The sequence below is a fragment of the Phodopus roborovskii genome, unplaced genomic scaffold (genome assembly GCF_943737965.1).
Source record: "Phodopus roborovskii unplaced genomic scaffold, PHOROB, whole genome shotgun sequence".
Classification (NCBI taxonomy): Eukaryota; Metazoa; Chordata; class Mammalia; order Rodentia; family Cricetidae; genus Phodopus; species Phodopus roborovskii.
This window is the reverse complement of record NW_026126517.1, coordinates 15,902,254-15,927,392: the sequence shown is the minus strand read 5'-3', so window position 1 is coordinate 15,927,392 and position 25,139 is coordinate 15,902,254. Positions and strand designations below refer to the sequence as shown.

General features: G+C 49.0%; 3 protein-coding genes across 3 annotated transcripts; 1 reads left to right on the top strand and 2 right to left on the bottom strand.

Annotated features, from left to right (window-relative positions):
- Window positions 1–53: 53 nt before the first annotated feature.
- Window positions 54–8,322, top strand: Nrgn (neurogranin). The gene is made up of 4 exons (XM_051197103.1): window positions 54–391; window positions 6,650–6,876; window positions 7,109–7,126; window positions 7,493–8,322. The coding sequence occupies exons 1-2, from the start codon at window positions 377–379 to the stop codon at window positions 6,869–6,871; spliced, it is 237 nt and encodes a 78-aa protein (XP_051053060.1). The 5' UTR covers window positions 54–376; the 3' UTR covers window positions 6,872–6,876; window positions 7,109–7,126; window positions 7,493–8,322.
- A 176-nt stretch (window positions 8,323–8,498) lies between these two features.
- Vsig2 (V-set and immunoglobulin domain containing 2) lies at window positions 8,499–14,204 on the bottom strand. Its single transcript, XM_051197104.1, has 7 exons — window positions 13,807–14,204; window positions 13,220–13,377; window positions 12,761–12,968; window positions 11,559–11,717; window positions 10,473–10,592; window positions 10,219–10,363; window positions 8,499–8,761 (listed from the first exon to the last, which is right to left on the bottom strand). The coding sequence occupies exons 1-7, from the start codon at window positions 13,868–13,870 to the stop codon at window positions 8,632–8,634; spliced, it is 984 nt and encodes a 327-aa protein (XP_051053061.1). The 5' UTR covers window positions 13,871–14,204; the 3' UTR covers window positions 8,499–8,631.
- Window positions 14,205–14,796: 592 nt separating this feature from the next.
- Window positions 14,797–25,139, bottom strand: Esam (endothelial cell adhesion molecule). Its single transcript, XM_051197102.1, has 7 exons — window positions 24,872–25,139; window positions 21,497–21,684; window positions 19,284–19,485; window positions 18,947–19,102; window positions 16,266–16,388; window positions 15,847–15,973; window positions 14,797–15,639 (listed from the first exon to the last, which is right to left on the bottom strand). Exons 1-7 carry the CDS (start codon window positions 25,122–25,124, stop codon window positions 15,321–15,323), a joined length of 1,368 nt encoding a protein of 455 aa, XP_051053059.1. The 5' UTR covers window positions 25,125–25,139; the 3' UTR covers window positions 14,797–15,320.

Below are 25,139 nucleotides of genomic sequence, written 5' to 3'. Positions count from 1 at the left end.
GTTTAGAGCAAAGGGATTGAATTTGGGAGATGGGGTGTGTAGGAGGAATGGATGGAAGTGTGTAGGCGGAGAGGTTGGGGCACCAAAGCGAACAAGGCGGAGAGAGCCGAGAGAGGGAGTGGTCCTCGCTCCAGCTCTCCCCGCCCACCCTACTAAAACTACGTCCTGATTGGCTTCGAGGCCGCAGGGCTCAGGTTACATTCGCAAGAGTTGCAGAGCGCGGGAGACCGGACCCAAGAGGAGAGAGGCTGATTCTGCAAAGGTTCTGTTCTGGTCGGGGAGTGCTGGACAGCTCGTGAGCTACCACCCAGTATCATACAGATCCACCCCCACTCTGCGCCAGGCTCCACCCCAGCCAAGGACCCTCAATACCAGCATGGACTGCTGCACGGTAAGTCCGTGCTTGAACTCAGCTTGGTCTGGGACAAGGGGCACCCAAGAACCCCCAAAGGGCGAGAGAGGTATGGAAGAGGGTGTGGAAGTCCTAGGAGCCATGTGGAGAAGGAGGGTGCTGAGATATTGTGTTGGGTGGTGGAATGCGCCTGTCTGATCCGAACCAAGCCCCGGGGGGTGAAATGCTCCCCAGCTTGCGGGGGAGTTTGAGAGCCCGGCGGCCAGGCAGTCTAGGTTAGATCGCGAGCTGAGCGGAGCTTTTCTGCAGGGAAGCTGCAGGTTAGATGACAGGTGGAACTTGTCCCAGGAAGACACTGGAAACTGTTGCTGGTGTGCAAGTCCTTTCCCTTGGTATTTTTTGGCCCCATACCATTTCCTTGCCGTCATAGGACCATGGCAAGATCTTCACGACCCCCGGATGATTGTCTAGCCCTTATGCGGCTAAGGCGGGGAGAATCCACCTGGTCTTGGTGGTGGTGATGGGCAGCAAAGAGCCTAGTTAGTGTGGTTCTGGGGAGGAGCTGGCCCGGCCCCCAACGCCTTCCCTTTTGGAAGGTGCTGGGTGAGTGACCGTGAGAGAGCCCTGCTGGCGAGGGGAGGAAGTGTCAGCGCCCACACGGAAAGTGGATGCTTCAAGTGCCTGATGCCAAAGCAGGTCCTGTTAAAAGGACTTGGTATGACCGCGCCCGGCACAGGATCTGGCTCCTGGCTGGCTAAGAGCAGAGTGATCAGACCTATATAAAACGTGCTTATTCTTAACTCCTATCTGCAGAGAAAAACGACTCCAAACTCCTGGTATTCTCCTTCTGTCAGCCTGGCTTTAAAAAAAAAAAAAAATCCAGAGGGTACTTAACAAGGGCACCCCACCTTTCACCCATAGTGTGCAAAAAATAAATAAGTTTGGAGGGAAGGAGTAGCCCATTTCTTTAAGAGGTGAGACTTCCTGATGTCTGGGTGCCAAAAGGCAGCGAGAATTTAGAGGCAAGCCATGGTTTGCAATTTTAACTCTTGTTAGAATCAATAAGAGCTGCCAATGTGCCGGTTCTGTGAATCAGGTCCTTTACAGTTGTACTAATGGAGGTTTAGAGATGTGATTTTTCCCAGGTAGGCATCTTTGACAAGTGTGTAGCCCTGTCCTCTCAAAAGGCTGCCCTCTGATCCCTCTTTGAAGTACCCTGTTTTTCTATTACAGGAAATGTCTATAGCAGTTAATGTGTAGACCAGGAAAAGCTATGAAAAAGAAGTATGCCAATCAATATAGTTCCGCCCCTTGAAGAAAACTGACAGACAGTTCCAGGGAAGCTGTGTGTTGTTCTCTAGAGAACAATTTGCTTATTTATTTACTTACTTACTTATTTTTGGTGCTGGGGATTGAACTCTGGACCTTCTACGTGCTGAATATACTTTCTGCCTCTGAGCTACACACCCAGCCCAGGAACTATTTTTTGGCTGTGAAAGGAGAAATGGTCCTCAGTCTTGAGGAAGAGCCCCTCATCCCCAGCAGTGTTTCATTAAGCAAAGAAAACAAATAGATGGCAAATTATGAGATATGAGTCAGTGGGGGTGGCTACTGCTGAACAAGAAAGAAATTGATGAGAAGGCAGGAAGGATGGGGGAAAGAATCAGGAGACAGGGTCAGTGAGAAGACACCAGTGAGCGAAGACTGGGAAGCTTGGAAAGGAAAGGAGTTTCTTTCCTTTGGGATCTGCAGGGTGATGAGGGTGACACCTGGGACTCCAGCCTGCAAGCCCTGTCTGTCCTGGCTAGTGCTGATGAATATCCAGGAAGCCATTGGTGCAGGGCTGCTTAACAGTGAGTACCCAGGAAGCCATTGATACATGTCAAGTAGATAGCCACATAACAGATAACTGATGCTGATTGACATGGCTAAAATCAGTATCCCCTAAGAAGAGGAGCAACTACCCACCCAGTAGGGCTACCAGAGGTAGTGAAGGCCCTAGATTCTGGGGCACCTCCTCCAATGGACTCTGACACAGAGTCTTCTGTTTTCATGTCCCAAGTTCCGTGGACCAAAGGGCCAGACAATGGTTAGTGTCCATTTCAGTCTGTGGTGGTGGAGGGAAGCAGGAAGAGGGACAATGGCAAGAAGGGTGGAGGGCTGGGGTAGGACAGAACTGCGAGCAGGCACCTTCCTGCCCTATGCTGTAGAGAACAGGGTTCCCTTTATGTCTTCCTCTGGGGGCTCTCCTCCATGACCAAGCCACATGGTGTTTAGGAAGAATCTAATCTTTCCTTACTTGTCCCCCACCCCCACCCCCTTGGTATGCAAGCTTAGACAGAAATGGGGACAAAGAAAACAAATCTGTTCTTTTTGGGGGGAATGTTTTTTAAAGAGCTATTATTCAGTGTTCCAGTGGCTGATTGACATAGCCAACATACATGAGTTTCCTGCCTTCATTTAATAGGAAAAGAAAAATCTGTTTTCGTGTCTCACTCTTTTCTTTCTTTCTTTTTCTTTTTTTTTTTTTTTTTTTTTTTTTTTTTTTTTTTTGTCTACTTGACTCCATACCAGTTTACAGCATTGAAGTAACTGCCTACTTCTGAATCAGATGATTTCACTATTTGCTTGCCATGCAACATGGGGAGCTATAAAATGTCTCTGAGGTTATTTCTTCACATCTAAAATGGGGATTACGTAGGATAAAGTGTGCCAAGTGCTCAGCACAAGGCCTGACATAGAACAGTCAGCAGACAGGCATAGTTCTTAAAGCTGCTCAGCCAGGTGGTGGTGATGCATGCCTTTAATCCCAGCACTCAGGAGGCAGAGATGGGCGGATCTCTGTGAGTTCAAGGCCAGCCCAGTCTATAGATCCATTTCCAGGACAGGCTCCAAAGCTACAGAGAAACCTTGTCTCAAAAAAAGAGAAAACAAAAGCAAAACTCCAGCTGTTCTGATTTGGGGTACCGAAGGATACTATTCACCTGAGCTAAGCTCTACTTGGTGCTAAAGAAAATGAGAGTCTCAGAAGTGATGTGCCCATCCATGGCTCCTCCTCTTTTGGCAAGTGCATTCTCCCACCCCCAGAAGTCCCTAGTTCATTCAGAGCCCCTCAGCACAGACTGATGTCAGTCTTGGCTTCAGGAGGCAGAGGCCCAAGAACCAAGACCAATGAGCAGATCCTGGGTTCTCATCCCTTTGGCCTCCAGTTCTGCTTTTGGGCAGCCATGACCATCCTGTTCTAAGGAATCAGCCTGAGGGACAGGGAGCAGACTCAGGTGAGGAGCAGCATAGCCTTATGGTAGGCCCTGTGGGGGTGGCTTTGCTTGTTTTTCCAGGTTTTGATTTTGGCTGCGATTGGTGGTAGTAAGGTCAGGTCTTAGGGTGGTTGGAGACATACTCCTTTGGCACTCAACCCCCAAATATCGACATCATCCACAGCTATCAAGACCAAGGAGAGAGAATCTGAAATAGGTTTTTATGCTTGCTGTCCTCTTTCAAGATGCCTGTCTATTTCCTGAGACTATTCCAAGAAAGACTCAGAGAATCAGAAAACCCAAAGGAGTTGTCTCCGATTTTATGTGAAGATAAGATATCATGAAGAGTCCAGAGCTAAGAAAGACAAAAAGACAAAGGGTGTTTTAGGCCCATCCATCCGCACTCAGATCATCCTCTTGGCAACTCCTTGAAACTGTGTTTAAATTGATTGAGAAGCATCTTGAGCACAAATTAAGGAACTCTAAGGCCCAGGAAATGAGGACAGCTGGGGAAACATGATGAGGGGGAGTCGTTTGTAAACTTGGGCTTAGGCTTCTGGAGTAGAAAGCTAAGCTTAAAGGCTGGGTATGTATGGTAGTTCACACCTGTATTCCCAACATTCAGGAGACAGAGGCAGGGGAACTGTGGGAAGTTCAAGACCAGCCTGGCCAACACAGCGAGTTGCATGTTACCCAAGGCTGCATGATGAGTCCTTATCTCAGAAAGTAAACTAAAATTTAAAAAAAAAATGCATCCCTAGGGCAAACCTGTCAAGAACAGAGGACACTGAATCTTCACCCATACCCTGCCCATTTCTGACAGTTAGATAGTTGATGGTCAGAATGTGACAGAAGGAAAGCTAACTTATAGTGTGAAGTCTTGGCCACCCGATGTGAGAAGAGAGAAACAGGGAAAACAGTGAGCACTCTTGGTCAAGAAATAAAGACAAAATCCTAGAGAAAATGCCCTTCTGACATCATAACAACCCCCCCCCCCAGTCATTACTGATGCTGCAGTGTTAAGTCTCTGAAATTGTTAACTTCCTCATCCTTTCTTTAATCATGTTTTGTCTGGAGTGGGGTGGTAGTAGTGTAGTAGTGTGTGTGTGTGTGTGTGTGTGTGTGTGTGTGTGTGTGTGTGTTTGAGAGAGGAACTCATGTAGCCTAAGATGGCCTCCAAATCCTGACCTTCCTTCCTCAGGCTTCATAGCTTCATAGTACTTACTGGGAGTACAGGCATCTGCTACCTTGTCTGGTTTTCATCCTTTCTATTCTCACGTAGAACAGGGTGACAGAGGAACAGAAACTGGACATGAAATCATACCCACAGCACTCTGTAGGTAGAGGCAGTAAGATTGTGAGTGCAAGGCTTGCTTGGAACACAAGTCACTTGCTGTAGGGATATAGCTAAGTGGTAACCGTTTGCTTATCATGCCCAAAGCCCTAGATTTGATCCTCAGCTCTCTGAGAAACAGCAGGAGCAAGAGAAAATGAGAGAAAGTAAAAGAAAGGGAAGAGAAGGAATGTTGGGGCATAGAGATAGCTTTAATTATATCACACACTCCTTAATGATGGAATACGTTCTAAGAAAAGTGTTTAGACAACGTCATAATGGTGCAAGCATTGCAGGATATATTTATAAAGCTAAGGCATCACTAGTTGATATGATCATGTGGGACTGCCATCATATATGTGATGTATCATTAACCAAACATGGCACATGTTACATTATTTGGACAAACTGTACAAGGTTGTTGTTATAGGACCACTTTGACCTTACATAATCATTTTACATCACTGTATTGCTTTACAATAGTCAGAGCATAGCTACTGTTTGATGATCAACTAGATTATGCCACTAAATATAGATACCATGTGATTTACTCTTCTTCAGAACCCATAGAGGTGAATATTATCATTTTTCATTTTCTCAGATGGACCAGTTAAGACTGGGGACACTCAGATAACTCCCCCAAACCACACCATTACAGCAAAAAGTACAACTTAGCTGAGCAACTGGTTGCATTTCATTTCTTAGGCATTAAAATAAACTCTAGAACTTGGCATACAAGGTTCAAATCTACCAGCTCCTGATAATTGCCTGGGACCCTAGGTAGGCTGTTTTGCTTTTGATATTCTAATCATCGACTGCATCATGGTAAACTCAAGTAAAAATGAAAGAGAGGTCCGGGCAGTGGTGCCTTTGGTCCCAACACTCAGGTGGCAGAGGCAGGTGGATCTCAGTGAGTTCCAGGACAACCAGGACTATTTCACATAGAAACCCTGTCTCAAAAGACAAAAAACAAAACACACAAAAAAAAAAAAAAAAACACACACACACACAGAGAGAGAGAGAGAGAGAGAGAGAGAGAGAGAGAGAGAGAGAGAGAGAGAGAGAGAGAGAGAACAGTGTCACAGCATTATTTTTGAGGAAGAACTAAAATGCCTGGAAAACACAGCTGTTGCACCTGGGGCAAGGTAAGTTTGAGTTCAACTTGGGGCGCAGTAAGGAAACAGAGGGCCCAGTGGAAACAGATTCCAGGCCTCAGGCTGAATCAAGGAGCAGTCCAGGCCTCAGGCTGAATCAAGGAGCAGTGACCCCATCATCTTGAGCTCTGGTGCTGTACTACTGGCGTGAGGAGGGGACCTCTAGCAGATATTTGTGTCCACTCCTTGGGGAATCCTGTACACATAAGGACCCTTCTGAGCTGGAGGCATCTACTCAGAGCAAATGGTGGTTACTTTCAGAAGCGCTGGCTGCTTTTTCTCTACCCTTCCAGACTCACCATTCACGCAACTCCGCATCCTCCTGAAACGAAACAGATTTAACTGACTTTTCCCTTTCTCCACCCTCCCTGCCCTCAGCCTTGGTGGCTAGGAGGTGGTGCTCCTCAGCCCCTCCGAGGCTTCCTGCTCTGCTTCTCCCACCGTCCTCTAGCCCCTCCCGCCCCCCTGCCCCAGTCATCCTGGGCTCTAGTCTTACCCCATGCCCTCATAGTCTGGGCCTTATCAGCCATAAGAACCCCTGTCCCATCCTCAGGAGAGCGCCTGCTCCAAGCCAGACGACGATATTCTAGACATCCCGCTGGATGATCCGGGAGCCAATGCCGCTGCTGCCAAAATCCAGGCGAGTTTCCGGGGACACATGGCGAGGAAGAAGATAAAGAGCGGAGAGTGCGGCCGGAAGGGACCGGGACCCGGGGGACCGGGCGGAGCTGGGGGCGCCCGGGGAGGCGCGGGCGGCGGCCCCAGCGGAGACTAGGCCAGGTGAGGCTGGCTGGAGAGCATGGCAGGCCGGAGGCTCTCGTTTTCCAGGCCTGTCCGGGAAAAGTAGGGGATGTCTAAGGTTGGGTTGAGAAGAACGTGGAGGGAGTCAAGGGTGTGGACATAGGACACTGAGACGACAGCTGCGTGAGAGAAGGCCTACGATGCTGACTTGCCTAGCTAGAGCTTACCTGTCTCTCCCTCCCTCTTTTTTATGCCTCACCTTGGACCGAAGAACTGAACGTTTTAGAAGGTAACTAATATGACTCCAAAGCTGCAGAATGTGTAGGGGAAGATACTGGGTGGGAGAAGTGACCCAGTTGCCCAGTCTCTCTGCTTGCCCTCAACCCCTCCCTGAAGTCCCTCTGGTATGTTGAGACGCCTGAGGCGGCAGCAGGGACACACTTGAACCAACACAGACACGCAGTCAGTCACCCTCATTTGGCTGCACAAGCGCAGCCGAGGGCCATAAGCACAGAGAGAGAAGCTCACTCATGTACCTGCCCCGGGGTCATTGCAGCTCAGTGAGCAGGGGAGGGGATCTGGGTGACACTCCCCGAAAGGGAGGGAGGGGGTGACGCTAGCAGAGGGCAGATTCTCAGACCTTCTCTCTCCTCAGTTCCAGAGGAGAGATGATGCCGCGTCCCCATTCGCAGTGACAAGACTTTCCTACTGTGTTTGTGAGCCCCTCCTTCCCACCAACCAGCCAGCTTCAGGAGACCTCCCCCACCACTACCCGCCCCGCCGCGTCCTAGAGACTCCCTTGGCTTCGTCGCGGCGTCGCCAAATTCGTACCCTTTTAGTTAGCTCTCAAGTCTAACGTGGCCCCCTTTTCGCCTTTGCTCCCCACCCTCGTCCCAAATCCCAGACTCGCAAAATTGTCCTTTTGCTTCACGCCCACCTGTCCCTGCGCCCAGCATGCAGCTCTGCCTCCGCAGCCTCGGTGCGCTTCGCTGCGCGTACTGCAGAGGGCGCCCGAAGCGTCGCCCAAGTACTCTCGGGAAAAGAAAAAAAAAAAAGAAGGAAAGCAACCACCAAGTCCTTTCGCTCTGCGGGCAACGAAAGGGGGCGCCCGCGTCTTTGTGCCGTTTCCACCCCAGCCTAGCCTCAACCCCTTAAACCTGGGGCTAGGAAAGAGGGGGAAGAGGGTTTTTATGGTGTCTGATGATGCCCCTTGCTCTGATGGGAAGGGAAGTCCTATCCCACACCTGCCTGTCACCCTTTTCCTTCCGAGAGCACCCTGAGAGCAGCCCCTCCCTCTCTCCTTTGTTTATGCAAAAGCCTCTGAGCGCCTGGAGGCTCAGTAGGAGGAGTCTTCCGCAGCCCTGCCCCCAGATAGCCCCTTCCCCGCTGGGCTCCTGGGGTTGTGGCTGGAAGGTTTTTAATCTCTGCGTGTGCATGTTACCATACTGGGTTGGAATGTGAACAATAAAGAGGATTGTCCAAGTGTTCAGAGGGTGCAGGGTGGGAGGAGGGAGGTAATGGGAAGTGAGGGGGCGGGGTTTGCCTAAAGCCACTAATGGGAGCCAAAACAAACGGGATAAAAGGGTGGGAGGTGTGCAAAGATGCCTAGGTTGAAACCTATCCTTTAGACCCAGCCAAACTTTCTGCTTGCAGCATCATCTTTGGGATTTCAAACCCATTCCTTCCCTTTGGGTCACGGAGAAGAATTCACCACACCAGTAATAAGGAGCTAACATGGTACCCAATGGCTTTAATCATTAACATTCCCCCTCATCACCCTCAGGGTATCAGAAATCAGACAACCATAGAGAGTTTGGACTTGGCTGTCACCGTGCTGGCGGATGGGGCCTTCTCCAGAAGACTTTTGCTGTAACTGGCCCTCATAGAAACTTGCTCAGAAACCCCAGGAGCAGTGGCATCTTCCCTGAAGGACACAAGCAAAGACATACAGAGGCTAGAAACACCCTTCAGGCAACTGTCGTCCTCTAACCCAGGAACATTTAGATTTGCTGTCCTGAGAATGATCTGCAGAACTCTGTCCAGGCGCCATCTCCCATGATACTCACACTTTGCCTTAGAAGGAACAGAACATGGCCTAAATCTGAGTATTTAAACAAGGTCCTGGTAGATTTCTCTAGATCATCTGAGGGAACATTTTAAGAACTGTTCTGATAGTTGAGAAGATGGCTCAGTGAATTAAGTGTTCCATTTTTAAGCAGAAGACCATAAAGCTCAATGATCCCCAGAATCCTTGTAAAAATAAGTCAGGCACAAGCTTGTAACCCCAGAACTGAAAAGATGGAGACAGGTGGATCTTGGGGCTCACTTGCCATCTAGATTACTTGATCAGCTCCAGACCAGTGAAAAATGACTCCAAAAAGTTGTCCTCAGACTTGAACAGGGTGACAGAGTGCATATGCCCCTCCACACAGGCACAACAAGAACACACAATAAATTAAGATAAAAATAAGTTGGACAACCTTCCTAGAAAGGCCAGGTTATCTTGTGGACACACACTTGCGCACTGATGTGCACAAACACATGCACCTGTACTTTCACATACACACACACACACACACACACACACACACAGAAATAATCAGGTATGGTGGAGCACACTTTTAATCCTAGGACTAAGGAGAAGAAACTTGAGGATCTCTGTGAGTTTGAGGCCAGCCTAATCTACATAGAAAATTCCAGGCCAGCCAAGGCTACCTAGTGAGACCCTATCTAAGGAAAGAAAGAGAAATGCTATAACAATTCCTGTTCTGACCGCATGCCTTGCAGCTAACATGTCAAGTGTATAACGAAGAGAGCTTTGACCTTTGTGTTTGTCCTACCCAGAATAACTCATCTCAGACAAATGCAACTCCTGGAACCTACCATCCACTTCCCTCCAGTACCTCCATATGAGATAGATAGATAGATAGATAGATAGATAGATAGATAGATAGATAATAGACACACACACCATATTAAGTGAGGTGTGTGTATATACACACATTAAGACAAAGAAAGCCAGGTGGTAGTAGCACAAAGCCTTTAATCCCAGAACACGGGAGGCAGAGGCAGGTGGATCTCTGTGAGTTTGAGGCCAGCCTGGTCTACAGAGCAAGTTCCAAGACAGCTAGGGCTACACAGAGAAAACTCTGCCTTCAAAACAAAAAGGAGAGAACAGAAAGAAAACACATTTTTATTGTGGAGAGGAGGATCAGAGCAGTCCTGCATCCTGAGCCATTCCTACCCTAGCTTGTGAACCAATCCCTCCATCCTGTACCAGAACTAAAATCTTTTAGTGACATCAGCTTGAACCCTGAAGACATCCACTTTGAACCCAAGATCTTTCATTCCCCTCTGCAGCACCCCAGCTCTCCAGCTCACCGAAGGTCACTACCCCCATATGTCTCCTTGGGCTCCTTTTTCCTCTCTTTCTGGAACCTGATCAGGCAGAATGCAGCGACTGACAGCAGCAGCACACCCAGGAGCACCCCAATCAGAGTCCCAGCCACTCGGCCTTCAGATGAGTCTGGGGAGACAGGACCCTCAGAGTTGCAGAAGTCGCTGACCCACCCTCAGCAATGTCACGTGGTCTCCCCAAGTCAAGCCATTACAGGCCTCTACCCAGCATCCCCTACCAGTCACTGAGAGGTTCAGCTCGCAGGAGGCACTGCCCATCTGGTTGCTGGCCACACAACGGTAGGTGCCAGAGGAAGTCAGGGAGAGATTGGTGAGAATGAGCTGGCCAGACACTTCATCTAGAGAGTGAGAAGGAAGTATACAGCCATGCATTCAACTCACAGTCAGCCCATACTATTACAAATGCTCAATGTATTTACACCTTAAAACAATCTGCCAAGAAAGGTCTAATCCCATTTGATTGGTGGGAATCCTGGCTCCAAACAGGAGTGATTTGAGAAGACTCAGAGAGGAACCCCAAAGCCAGTACAACTTCTGCGCCCTTGCCACCCTACACAGCTGCCTTCTGGGGAGGAGGATCTGCATAAACAGGAAGGTGATAATGGGAGGTGGATGCTTACTGGATGAGCTCAGATCCTGGATGATAGCAAAAGTCTTAATAACTAAATATCCATCCTCTAGAATAACTAAGTGGGTCCAACTGCTTTTCTGAACTCTGCTGCCTCACAAGGCAGAGAACACATCAGGAAATTATCTAGGGGAGGAAACTTGCTGGATAAAGGGGCGTACAGGTTTACAGAACAAAACAACAAAAGGAAGTTAAGGTTCCAAAGAAATCCACCATGTTTAAGCCAGTCCATGTTACTCTCTAGTTTCCTCTCTTGGAAGTTTGGAAGCAGTTTGTGACCCTTAAGAAACCTCCAATGAAGCCAGGTGGTGGTGGTGCACGCCTTTAATCCCAGCACTTGGGAGGCAGAGGCAGGCGAATCTCAGTGAGTTCGAGGCCAGCCAGGACTATTATACAAAAATCTCTGTCTCTAAAAACAAAAGCAAACAAACAAAAAATCTTCAATGACTAGACAGGTAGGAACTATAAGACAGTTCCCTGCCCCTGCTCCCTTAAAGGGTATCAGTACATTTAAAAGTTTTTCCCAAGCACCAGCTGGAAGGCAAACAGGAAGGCATCAATACAAGGAAGGAGGGAAAGAGCCTTAGTCATGAACTGATGTGGGTGGGGCTTGGGGTTTAGAGGCCGGATCTTAGGGCTCCAGCCAGGCCCATCTTCCAATGCCCTGCTCTCTCACCTTGAACCATGCTACCAGGAGGAGGTGTAGGAGAAGATCCGAGATGTACCCAGTTGTACACAGGCTTGGGCGCTCCCTCGGAGGAGCTGCATTTCAGCGCAGCAGAGCCTCCCACAGAAGTTTGCCCACTATGGCTGCATAAGGGGTGACTGGGGGGCACTGAAAAACCACAAAAGAACTTCAGTGATTGAGGTCAACATTTCCCATTTGAACACCTCTGTCAAGTCATCGTCCATACCTCGGAAGTGATTTCCACTATTGGGAGCTCTGAGGCTTAGAACTAAGTCTTCCCCGTGCTGAGCCCAAACGTGTTGTTAATATCCACTGACCGGTTTCAGTTCTTGCCACCGGGGCCCATAAAAAGAAATTACAACTTCTCCTCTATGTGAAGGCCCTTCGGATATTTGAATACACAGGCCACACACCATACCTTAGGCCTTCTCTTTTTTCATGTACACATCCCTTTCTGCTTTCAAAGCTTCTTACTGCTCAGCTCTGTGCATGCTCTGATTTCTAGTGAGGTGGGAGCTGGGAACACAATGTGGCAATGGACTAGAGAGGCTCTGTTCCTCTAATGGCCCCTTTTCTTCTTTGTCATGGACACTGGGAAGGACAGAATCCAAATCTGAGTTCCTGAATGAATGATGGAGCTAGTGGAGTACAACTCAACCCCCACCCACCCATCCACCCACCCCCATCACCTGCAAGGTTGGCTCTGTTCTCTCTCTCCCTCTCCCTCTCCCTCTCCTTGTTTCTCTCTGTCCCTCTGTTTTTCTCTCTCTGTGTGTGTCTCTGTCTCTGTCTGACACATTAACACTAGACCCTAAAGGAGATACTGTGGAGTGGAGTTGGAGCATGACCATCTAGATTAAAAGTCCTGGGAAGGAGACCAGTGTTGGTGGTGCTCGCCTTTGATCCCAGCACACAGGAGGCAGGAGGATCTCTGTGAGTCTGAGGCCAGCTGTTCTACAGAGTGAGTTCCAGGACAGGTTCCAAAGCTACACAGAGAAATCCTGTCTCTAAGAACAAAATGAAAAAAAAAAAAAAAAAAGTCTTGGGGAGGGGTAATTTTTTTTTCCTTGAGGCTCCCAGTGCAGCTGGGCAATTACTTGGGCTGCAAATCAGGACTGAGGAGGTCTGGCCAGGGTCAATGCACACTTACAGGGTAGGAGGGCGGCCACTACATCCCCAGCATGTCTTACCCAGCACTGTAAGGTTGATTAACCCCAAGCCATTGGTGTAGAAATCAGGTGGGTTGTTAACGTTGCATAGGTAGGTTCCAGTGTCTGAAGGGTGGAGATCAGTCAGTTTCAGGGTAGCCACTCCTCCTGTGGGAGGGTTGTGGACAAGGCTGGCCCGATCTGCTTTAGAGCCGGTGGGGTACAGGTGATCATTGGTGAAGTACAGAATCTGAGAAGAGACCCAAGGCATTCATGTCCCCTACATATACTATACGACTAATCACACCACCTCGGGGACAGGGAATTTAGTAATTGAAACGGGTTGTGTTTGCTTAGGGGGGGTTGGACGCATGCGCTGTAGGAAAGGAAAGGAGAATGTAGGGTCAAACTAGCTGAAGCCCCAGGAGGCAAACGACCTCCCCACCATGTGCATCCTCTGTCCCTGGCCAACCCCAGCAGGCACAGCTGCCCTCAACTCACAGGAAGAGATGCAGAGACAGGCTTCCCAGGAGGCACAAAGCTCCACTCCAAGGCGAAGTTGTCTCCCACCGATGTGCTGTAACTGCAGCTCAGCTCAGCTGTCTTACCCTTTGGCAGGCTCAGTGGCTCAGTGGGCACAGTCACCTCCACAGCTAGCCCTGGGACTGAGGACCCCAATCCCACACTAGCATGGTTGTTTAGAGGCTGGGGCTTCCCTTGCTACGGCCACAACCCCCTCCTTCAATTCAACCCCTTCTCTCCTGAAACTCAAGGCTTCCTGGGAGGGAGGAGCCCACAGCCTAAGCCTGATTTTTGTGGGTAAAAGGTCCAAGACTGGGCCAGGTATGAGGATGTATTGACAAAAGGAAACAAGAAAAGGCTCTGCAGTGGTAAATCCTTAGATGGTGAGAGAGGCTGAACACTTTAGCTGGCCAGCTCGTCTCCCTGCTCCTCCCTCCCTGCCTTCAATGCCCCCTTCCCAGCCTGGCACAATGGCTCCTGACCTACTGGCCTGAGCCAGCCAGGGAGGGCCAGCCCTGCCCCCAGCTGGCTCACACCTTGGTTGGGCCCTCCCAGCCTCTCCTCACCGCTCAGGTATACGAAACCCAGCAAGGGTCCGCAGAGGAAAGCCCCCATAAGGGCCCAGGCCATGATTGTCTCCTGGTCCTGTCCTCTGTTGGTCTGGAGGGCCTAAGGCTCTAGGAAAGCCCGAAAAGCAGCCGCCTTGTGCTGGGCAGGAGAGAGACTGGCTATCTCAGAGCAAACAAGGGCAGAGGCGGGCACCCTCAGGGAAAGGAAATGCTCCTCCCTCCTCCACCTGATCTAGGATACTTCTTCCTCCCTAGTTTCCCCCTACTTTCTGAAGTTTTCAGGCCCTGGAGAAGGAGCTGGGCTTAGGAGAAGGCACCCTAAAGACAAGGATTCAGAACTGGAACTCTGCAAGTAAAGTCTTCAGCAGGAGAGAAGGCATTCTGATGCCCATTGGCAGATGATGTCACCTTGGGGATCATAGACAGCGGGCACGTATCCCTGGATGCATAAACTGTCCTGGGAAGATTCTCTTCCCACCACAGGCTGGGGTAAATAAGAGTCTCTTCAGGGAAACTACACCCACTTCTCCATTTGAGGATCACTGGGGACAGAGAAACTGAGGTATTAGGACAATACCACATCCTAAGTCTTCCCTCAACTGGCAAAGGGGACTGCTATCCAAAGAGTAGGAAAGTGATGCTAAGGATGCAGAGGCATAGAACTCCCTCAGACCTGGAAGGAAGAGCAATTGACTCTGTGGGGTCCCAAGCCCAGGGGCACCAGCAGCAAGTGTCCAGGTCCATCATCACCTCCTTGTTCAGATTAGGTTAGGGCTTCCTCAGCCTCAGGCTCTTGGCTCCTTTCCATTCCATATGACAGTGAATGGCCCTTCTGCAGACTCTAGAGGAACTATAAGCCTGTAAGCCCTGCGGTTGTATAAAGTTTCCTGGATATACAACCTAAGTAGGTAGGATCTACTTCATAGCCTCCTGCAACTCAGTTTCTGTGAAGCCCTAGTTAGCAAAAGCAATGTGATTACTAGTCCATGAAAATGCAAAGTATCTTTATTGAAATTTGCAAAATAAAAACAAAAACACTGATTTCAAGTTAGTTTTTAAAATGTCTTTCCTATTCCCTGCTCCAACAAAAACCTAGCCATGCCAGCAGGACAGGTTATATTAATACAGGGAACTGGAATGGGAAGCAAGGGACAGCATTAGATGGGGTATTTGTACAGATCACAGAGTCAGGGACCTCACTGATTGGCGGTCTCCTACAGAGTAATTGGAGGGCAGCCAATCTCAGCATCATTCATCTGGCTTCATAAAGAGAAGCAGGGAAGAGATGGAGCCTCCATCCCCACCCCCAAATCTCAGGCCCATTCCCTTCTTTCTCCTCTGACCCAGACTTTGGTCTCACTGAGGCCCAGTTTTCCAACAATAAAGGGAGGTAGGGACAGAGGACTGGAGGTCTAGAGTGTGGCTATCCTCCCAAGATTCTGTCCTCTGTGCCACAGGTGACCTTTACAGGAAGGTGAGATACCAGCCTTAGTCAATGAGTGCCCGGGCTGTCACACCAGAGACCCAGCCTGACTCTGAGCAGGCACCATCACAGGCACAGCACCCATGCGGCTCAGGGCAGAAGAGGAAACTCCACCTGGGCTCAGGGATACTGGCTGAGGTGAGGGCCCATCTGTCCTGGGCAGTCTTGGGGAGGACAGGGCCTGGCTAGAGACACTGGGTGTGGGAGTAAATGTGCCAGGTCTTGGAGGAGCAACCTTGGGTGGCCGGAGAGCTCGTGCTGAGGTGACGGAGGAAAGTGTCCCGTTCTTGGAGATTGTGTCTGAGCCTTTGGTCCAAGGCAAGGTCCGGGGAGCAATGGCATCTTCCCTGGTCATCAAAGAAGTGACACATAAGACGAAAGGAGAAAATGAGGAGTTCCTACATGTCTGTCTTACTGCCCCACCATACAAAGACATCAACTCCCTTTCTCTCTTCCTTTAATTCCTCTCTTAGGAATGCCCTTAGGCCTGCATTCCCAGACTCCAGAGAAAAGTCACAAGAGTTCCCACCCCCTCAAAGATCAGGGACACCTACTTGATATCATTGGCCAGCTCCTCCAGGGTCTTGTTTCGGCGTTGGTACAACAAGAACAGTCCAGCCAACAGCACCAACCCAAGCAGAGTGCCCACAACTGCTCCAACAACCACAGCAGCCTTAGACCCTGAAAAACCCTTACTGTCAGAGGGAGGGACACTTCTCTGTTCCTTACCCACTCAAGCTCTACCACTCAGCCGTCATCCCAGCATTCCCTGTTTTCTCTGTTAGGGTTAGGGAAGAAAGAGAGAGAATGGTCTAGCAGAAAATGGCCAGATGCTAAGCCAACATTTGTCCCTGCTTTTGACTATGTCCAATTCCCAGCCAGGATTCAATGAGAAGCTTCGGCAGAGGCTTCTTCCTCTCCTGTGAAGCCATCCACGGACCATGATTTTTCACCGCACTTACCCCTCACTGACCTGTCATCACTTCCAGGGTCACGTTGCACTGGGTGAAGCCCACTCTGTTTTGGGCCTTGCAGACATAGACTCCAGACATAGAAGTGGAAAGGTTGGTGAGCTTTAAGGATCCACGGATGGCATCTATGAATATAATTTAGCCATCAGTCCAAGGCTCATCTTTTTCATTAAAAAAATTACATATATATATATATATATATATATATATATATATATATATATATTCATTCCATGCCCTACTTCTGGAATGTCCCCTTTGGGTCTCCTAAAGTTATTGCTTATCCATGGATTTATGAGCCTTGAGAATGTGGCAGCACCCTGGACCCTGAAGACAGACTGGTTCAAGGTCTGCTTCATTCCTATCCTGCAGTAGCTCCAACTGATGTCTGAAAGGAAGTGCCCCACATAAAGTCAAAACATCGTTTGGACATTTGTTTCTGAAAGGCAATGTGAAGGGAGGAGGGGACAGAAAGAACATTTGACTAGGAACTAGAAAAGCTGGGATGCCAAACACCCCGTGTGACCCTTATGGGTCTCTACTTCTTCATCTGTAAAGTAGGTACAATGCTCCTTTCCTGGTGGGGTTGAGAAGATTCTGTAGACTAACCATTCTGATCTTTTGGTTGTTGAGCCTGTGCTAAAGCCCAGCCTGACCTCTTTGCCTGCACTAACTTATCAAATCTTCACACACACACACACACACACACACACACACACACACACACACACAAGGAAAAAAAATCACTGAGCCCCTTTAGAATTATACACTTGGGACTGGAGAGATGGTTCAGCAGTTAAGAGCACCAACTGCTCTCCCAGAGGACCAGCATTCAATGCTCAGCACCCACTTGGCAACTAACAACTGTAACTTCAATATCTGACACCATCACACAGACATACATGCAGGCAAAACACCAATGCACATAAAATAAAAATAAATGAATTTTTTAAACTACTTACTATATACTTCTTAAAATGTTCAAATGAGGGGCTGGGGAAATAGTTCAGTAAAGTGCTGGCCAGCCATCCTCGCCCAATCAGTAAGCATAGATCCCAGTGAGAGACACTGCCTCAAACACAAGGGCAGATAGCTCCTGAGAACTACACCCAAGACTGATTGTTGACCTCCACACATGTGCTCAAGCAGACACACTCAACTTATACTTGAGGGGAAAAGTCAAATGGGGCCAGGCAGTGGTGGTGCACGCCTTTAATCCTAGCACTTGGGATGAAGAGGCAGGTGGATATCAATGAGTTCTAGGTCAGCCTAGTCTACAAAATGAGTTCCAGGACATCCATGACTTACACAGAGAAATCCTGCCTCGAAAAAAAGCAAAAGTAAAAACAAAACCAAAACAAAACAAAAAGTCAAATGGGTCCCAGGGCTTATTTCAGTAGTAAAGGATGTTTATTGTGTGAAAAACCCTGGTCCATTCATAGAACTAATAAAATAAAATAAAATAGATAGGTCCAAGTAGAAAGGGAGAAAAATAAAAATAGGTATACCCATACCTACACCCAACAGTTGTTAACACTTTTCTATTATGTTGTCTCTTCCTCTTTTCCCACTGACATTTTAAAGAAATATTTTGAAGCCAGTGAGACAGTTCAATGCGTAAAGACACTTGTCACATAAGGCTGGCCATCTGAGTTCAATCCTTGAAGCCCACACAAAAGTGGAGAGGACCATCTCCACAAAGTTGTCCTCAAGCATGTGCCATGGCACACATGCTCACACACCCATCATACACACAAACACACACACACACTAATAATAATAATAGTAAAGAACTTGTTTTAAATAATACTTCTAAATACATCTTCAAAAACAATATCCATTAAGCTGGGTTTAGTGATGTCCACCTTTTATCTCAGCACTTCAGAGACAGAAGCAGGCAGATCTCTGTGGTTTTAAAGTCAGCCTAGTCTATATAGTGAATTCCAGGACAGCCAGAGATATATAGTAAGAGCCTGCCTCGGAAAAAAAAAAAAAACAAAAAACAAAAAAACAAAAACAAAAGAAACTCCTGTTATCTTATACAATCAAAAAACTATTGCAAAGCCTCATCAATTAGTAATGATCTTCTAAAGTTACCTAATGCTTATATTTAAAATATTCCAGTTACTGGGCATAGTGGTGTAATCCCAGCACTTGGAGGCTAAGGCAAAAGGATCCTTAGTTTGAGGCCAGACTTAGCTATATAGTAAATCTCTGTCTCAAAAACCAAAGGAGCTTGGGGTGTGACTTGGTGTTAGAGTGCCTTCCTTTTATATACAAGGTCCTGAGTTCAATTGCCAGCATCACACACACACACACACACACACACACACACACACACACACACAAATCTCCCCAAATATTTTTTTTATAGCTGGTGTGTATAAATCTCATTTTACAAATGAGGGAATGGAAGCATAGTCACAAAGTCATTGAATGCCAGGACTGGAATTTGAAGCAGACTGCTTAGCTCCAACCCTCAGTAACAGTATATCTAGAAGTTCTCAGAAGCATTGAGCATGGTACCTTACACCTAATATGACATCTTTCTCTCCCTCTTTCCACATCTTCCTCCTGTCCCTTTCTGAAATGCCTACCCTTATCACGCCAAACTGTGAGATACCTTTTATCCTCCCCCATCCTCAGTCGCCATGTCAGTGACAATCTCCAGAAACTCCCTTACCTAAGGCTGGTCCAAAGAAGACCTGGGGAGATGGGCCCAGCCTCTCCCACTGATATTGGGCAATAGGCTTACTCCTTGGAGACTTGCAGTTCAGGGTCACATTGGTCCCCACATAGGGTACACCTTGCAAACTACAGGATGGAGGAGCCGGAGGAACTAGAGAAGAGAAGATAGATTAAAACCCACACCCTAAGGACCCACAGCGTCCCCTCCCCCAATCTCTTTCACCATTCCACATTTCATCCCCAGGTCTTATACTCAGCCACTGGAGGGAGAGGTCTACCTGACCTCTCCTTGCTTGGGAGAAGGGATCCAGAGAGGTGCCCTATTTCCTCACCCAGCACTTTGAGCTCTATGCTTTTGCTGCTGTGGGCCATGTCTGTGCTTTCACCATCTTGTACATTGACAGAACAACGGTAGGTTCCAGAGTCTTCCTCCTGGATGGCCTCCAGCCTCAGGGACACATTCCGTGTGGAGATGGAGTGGACAAGGGATGCTCGAGGTTTACTTGACACAGCCCCATTGAAATAGGACAATACCTAGTGGAGGCGGGACATTTGTTACTAGTCTCTGATGCATCTGTTCACACTAAGGCTGATCCTGTCCCCTGCCTCTGAAATGGACTTCTTCACAGGCTGGACTTGAACCCAACCTTCTGACCGGAACCACTTTTCATTTACCTATCTTCCCACCCACCTCTCACAACACCTGGCAGTTCTGCATTTTCATGTGGGCCATCATTCTGCTTTTATGGTAGCTTTTCAGGTGACTACTCAGAGGGAGAAGAAGGGGCAATGCAAGAGGAAGAGGTTGTGAAGAAACGTAGATTCTAACATGTAAAAGTTCTACCGTTAGAGGACACATCTTTTTAAAAAGAGAGAAAGGATTTTTATTTTCTAATTTTAAAAGTTATGCCTGGCCCAGTGGTAGTGGTGGTGGCACACACCTTTAATCTCAGCACTTGGGAGGCAGAGGCAGTAGATCTCTGAGTCCGAGGCCAGCCTGGTCTACAGAGTGAGTTCCAGGACAGCCAGGGCCACACACAGAGAAAACCCTGTCTGGGGTGGAAGGGGTGAGGGGTGGGAGAAGTGTGGTTGGGAGGGATAGCTCAGTCTCTGATGTGCTTGTCCTGCAAGTGTGACAATCTTTGAAAAATCAAAATGAACAACTAAAAAACCCCAGCATGGTAGAGAGAGCACGTATAACCCCAAATCTAGAAAGTTACAAACAAGTGGTCTCTGTGACTAGCCCAACGGGTGAGCTCCAACTGTAGTTAGTGTGAGGCCCTATCTCAAAAACAAGATAAACAGTGCCCAAAGAATGACACCAAGGTTGACTTCTGGCTTTCACATGTATGTGTACATGAGCACAAATGTACACACATGTACATACATCAACATGCACACACATAGAGACATGCACATTCACAGAAAATTGTAAATGGGAGGGTTGAATTTCTGGAAGCTAAGTTGGTAGTGTGCACACACCCTTGTGTGCAGGAATCCATAGGTACATACCCAGTACTGCATAATTCCAGCACATGAGAGATAGAGGCAAGGAAGTTTATGGCCAGAATAAACTATAAGATTCTGTTTCAAACAAAGCAAAGCAAGACCAGGCATGGTGGCAGACACTTTTAATCCCAGTACACAGGAAGGCAGAAGCAAGTGGAGTTCGAGGCTAGCCTGGTCTACAAAGTGAGTCCAGGACAATCAGAGCTACAGAGGGAGAGCTTGTGTCAACAAAACGCAGAAAACAAACAAACAGAAGACAAGGTATCAAGATCAAATGGCTTCCCTGAATACAAGGAATCCATGCACATAACAAGAACCTGGCAACAGCTTCTGGATAAAGAACCACTGAGTGCCAGTCCTGTATAGTGTGTGAACAGTAGTGGAAGGAGGCCATACTGTCTTCCACAGATATAAAGAGTTCGGGGGTTTGGGAATGGCAAGATGGCTCACTGGATAAAGGCATTTGCCACCAAGCCTGATGATATGAGTTCAATCCCTGGGATTCACATGAAGATAGAAGGAAAGAACTGACTCCTGAAGGTTGTCCTCTGACCTCCATACTAGCACCATGGCACAGCCAAGCCCACATACACACACACACACACACACACACACACACGATGATGATGATGATGATACATTTTCAAGCCCAGAAAAATGTCAACACACAACATGTGGAGTTTTTAAAATGGGTGATGTAGGCCATGGTGCCCCCTGCCTTTAATCTCAGCCTTCAGGAGGCAGAGGCAGGCAGGTCCCTGTGAGGCCACCTGGATATATAGGGAGAGACCAGGTCTCCAAAAGGGAAAAGGTTGTTTTATTCATCCCATGTTCCTCAATCCTCAGCCCTACCCCCACCCTACCACCCCCACACACCTCTATGGTTTCACCACGTTTTAGGTACTGGATTTCACATTGAGAGCTAACAGTGATCCTGTGGGGCCACTTACTCTTCCCGACCCATTGCCTTTGCCCTCATTCTCAGTCAGCTCATCCCTACATTCTTGGTCAGCACTGGCTAAGAGTTTCCCCTCACCTGCTTTAGTTCCTTCCCTTCTTGTTCCAAGAACCAAAACAGGAGGGGCACCTCCCAGGGTTGGGACAGAGACTCCTCCCGCGTCATCGTGTACCAGGCGGGGAGCACCACTTCCTGTCCCTCTACCGCCTCCAATTTGTGGAGGCCGGTGGGCACGTGCAACTCCAGCTGGGCCAGTGCGAAGGAAGCTGAAAACAGAGCAAGGAAGTGTCAGCTCCCAGGGCTAGCAACCAGGTCAGCCCTAGGACCCTGCCCAACGTCTGTCGTTTGAAGTGGGGGGGGGGAGCCTGGAGGAGTGCCAGAAGACCTCTTTCCCAAGGTCCTGCTCCTCACCCGCGTCTAGAAAGGTGATGGGACCGTATTTCTATGTATTCTTCCTAATCCAGAGGTCCAGAATCTGAGCAGATTCCAGGTCGAGGAGGGCGGATTCAGAAGGGAAGGCAGACCTACTTTTGATCCACACCCCGCGTTACACACTTGCTCTTCCAATCTCCTTAGTAAAAGGCAAGAGAAAATGGAGGTGCCGGTCCAGGTCACCGGGACTCCTCACGCCCCGAATGGCAGACGTGGAGCTGGAGGGGGGGAGGCTGGGGGAGCGTTATGCAGTTACTTATTAACCTGGTGCCTCCTTCTGAACTCGGGATGGGAAGCGTGAGTACTGCGCTTCCCGGCTCCCTAGCCTGCCCGTGACTAGGGGAATTGATTGAGACCCAGCCAAATCTTCAAGAACACTTTGGGTTCCTGGCTATTGAAGCAAGTGCCGCTGGGTTGCGGGGAGTTTCAGGGAGGAAGGTGAGAACAATCTTCTCATAAGTACAAAGCTTCCCCAGGCGTGTGTCCTACGCTCGGGTGGATAGAGGTGTCAACTTCAGTTAGGGGAACACTGATGGCACTTACAATGCCAAGAACATTTGCCTTTTGCGCTTTGGAGAGGCGAGAGGGAGTGGAGTACTAAAGCCTTTTGAGAAATAACTTTGGGTAAGTATAGAACCGAGCCTGGGTACGCTGGGTACGCTCTGGTCCTGAGCCCTGATCTTCCCGGATCACAGCACTCAGGACTAGGTGCCACCTTGGGGAAGGTGACCGTCTGTGCTGGCAGAGCCGGGCGGAAGGCCCGGGAGACTCAGAGCCCACCCAGCCAGGGTGCGCACCTCCCCCCATCGCTTCCCGGCCTCGCCTTAAGTCCAGACCCCACCCCTATTCCTTGTCCTTAGTGGCATCCTCCACCCCTGACATTTCCTGGCGGGTCCCCGTGGTAGGAGCAGGAAACTTGCGCCTGCCGATAAGACAGAAGACAATGAAGCTGGGACCGTTAGACCGGAGGCTCAGCTGGCGAAAACAACCCCGCCTTGAGAAGCTCCACTTCCCCCAGAGACTCCGCCTGAAGGTGCACCTGGGGACTCCAGGCAGGGGCCACTCATCCCAGCCTTCTCAGAAATGCTTTCTTTAAGGCCAGTTACAAGGGGACATTGCCTGTACTCCGGCTTGGCTCACCAAGAGTGCCCTACCTGCCTCTTCCAGGTTTTGCATTTATAATTTGTAAAGTGAGGGGCGGGGGTGGGATGGGGTGGGAGTGAGATGCAGCTGCTTCAGTGAGAAACTAGCAGCGAAGTCCTCCCAGCCCTCTGCTCTGTCGTCACTTGGAACGGAAGACCCCTAATTGGTCAGACCTTTTGGTAACTGGGTGCCACAGGGAGAAAAATGGGGAGTTGCTGGGTTCCAGTAAAGGATTCTGGAGCAGCTCAGGAATAGCATCATTTGGCCCAATCTGAGACCAGAGTAAGAGAACAGGCAAAGGGCCTAAGCAGAGCTAATGGTCCCTGCTCCCCAGGGCTACTATTTTTAGTTTCCCTCTTTCTCTGAGAAACTCCCCTTGTGGGCTTCTCACGCTCCAGGGGCAGCTCTGAGCCACGAAAGAGTACTTGGAGCAGGAGGGCTTTGTGTCTTCCCCAGGAGTGGCGAGCACATTTAACCCCCACCCCAGAGGCCAAGAAGGGCAACCTGAAAGGCAAAGATTGCAACTTGGGCTCTGTGTCTTTGGCTTGACAAACTAAGAAAAGAAAAGAAAAAAAAAAAAAAAAAAAAAAAAAAAAAAAGAGGGAGCCGTGGGTGACCTGCAGAGGATGCCTGTGGTGCCCAGGCAGCCAACAAGGCTTTTCCTCCCTTGCCTGAAGATTGACACTACCCCTTCTAACCAGAAGGGCCAAGTTGAGGGGGGGAATGCAGAAAAGAAACAGAAACTGAGGTTGAAGATGCAAAAGTTGAGTGGGGAAGCAAAAGGACCAGAAAGCTCTCTAAGCTTTGGGCCGGCTAGGGTGGGCCAGCTAGGGAGGGCCAGAAGCCCATGAGACTCATGTATCTGGGGACTTTAAGATTTCATGTCCTCAACACCACTGGCACTCAGACTGAAAGAGACTATGGGCAGGAATGAAGAGATCCCTGCCAATGTGACTGAAGTTTATTCTCTGCATCCTCTAGCCTAAGAAAGGAGTTAATGCAGAGAATGCCAAAGCCAGACAGCAAACAGCCCAGGGAGTAGCTAATAATGGCCTTAGTCCTTGCTGGGGCTTTTCTCTCCAGATAGAGCACTGGGTCACTGTCAACTCCTGGTAGATGTCCTAGGAAGCTCTCCCAAGCACTTGCTTCAGGAGGTTCCCTTCCTCTTCCACACTTTAGCACCCTCTCCCTGCTTTCCTTGTCCTTTTGGATGTGAGAAAAAGATAAGGATGATGTTAGACCTGAGAATGTGCTATGTGACTAGTCTCAGCATTTGACCTCTTCCCGAATTTCCTGTGTCCAAATGACCTCATGGTCAGGCTTTGGGGGCATCTCCTTTGATTTCCAGGGCAGGAAGCCATAGAGAAAGAAAGGAACTTGGTGGGGTAAATGCTGTGATGCGAAATACTGGCTTGAAGAACTTGCGTCAAGGCTGGGGACCAGAGACATTCCCCCAGGGATCTTTCTTATCAGCTTGAATGTGTGTTGTGTGTGTGTGTGTGTGGGTACACTGGAATTAAGTCCTTAAGCTCTTTAGTTACTGTCTCATCTAGTGCCTCAGCTTATCCAGCTGTGATGAGTGGGGGTGGTGAGTAGACAAAATAGCTCCCATAACTCATCCCAGAGTTCTTGCCTGGAGATATCTTTATTCCCCCCTTCCCAATACCGCACCACACCCCCACTTCAAAGCTGGGAGTTGTTCTGGCCATAGAAGGGAGAAAACATAGCACCAACCAGGGACACTCCGAAGTGGAGGGTGATGAAGAAAGACAAGAATGTCAAGCAAAAATCACATCACAACCACTTCCCAAAGTCCTCCCTAGGATCTAGGATCGAATCTATCTGATCAAAGACCTCCAGGCCCGAGGTTTGACTCACCGAAGGTACTCAGTCCCAGGAACAAAACCCGCAGCAAGCTGGTCTCCAGGAGTCCAGCCGGAATAATCATGGTCCTCCTTGGCACCGAGTACTCAGGACAGCTAGGGCACACGCTGTCTACAGGTGCTATGGCGAGCAGCGGCAACTCGATTGTGCACAGGCACCAGGCTATTACAAGGGTGGCTCCAGCCCAAGTCTGCGGGTGTGCGGATGGAGAGGTGGGGTGGGGACCAACTGGACAGGGGCGGGGCATTCAAAGGGGTGGAGA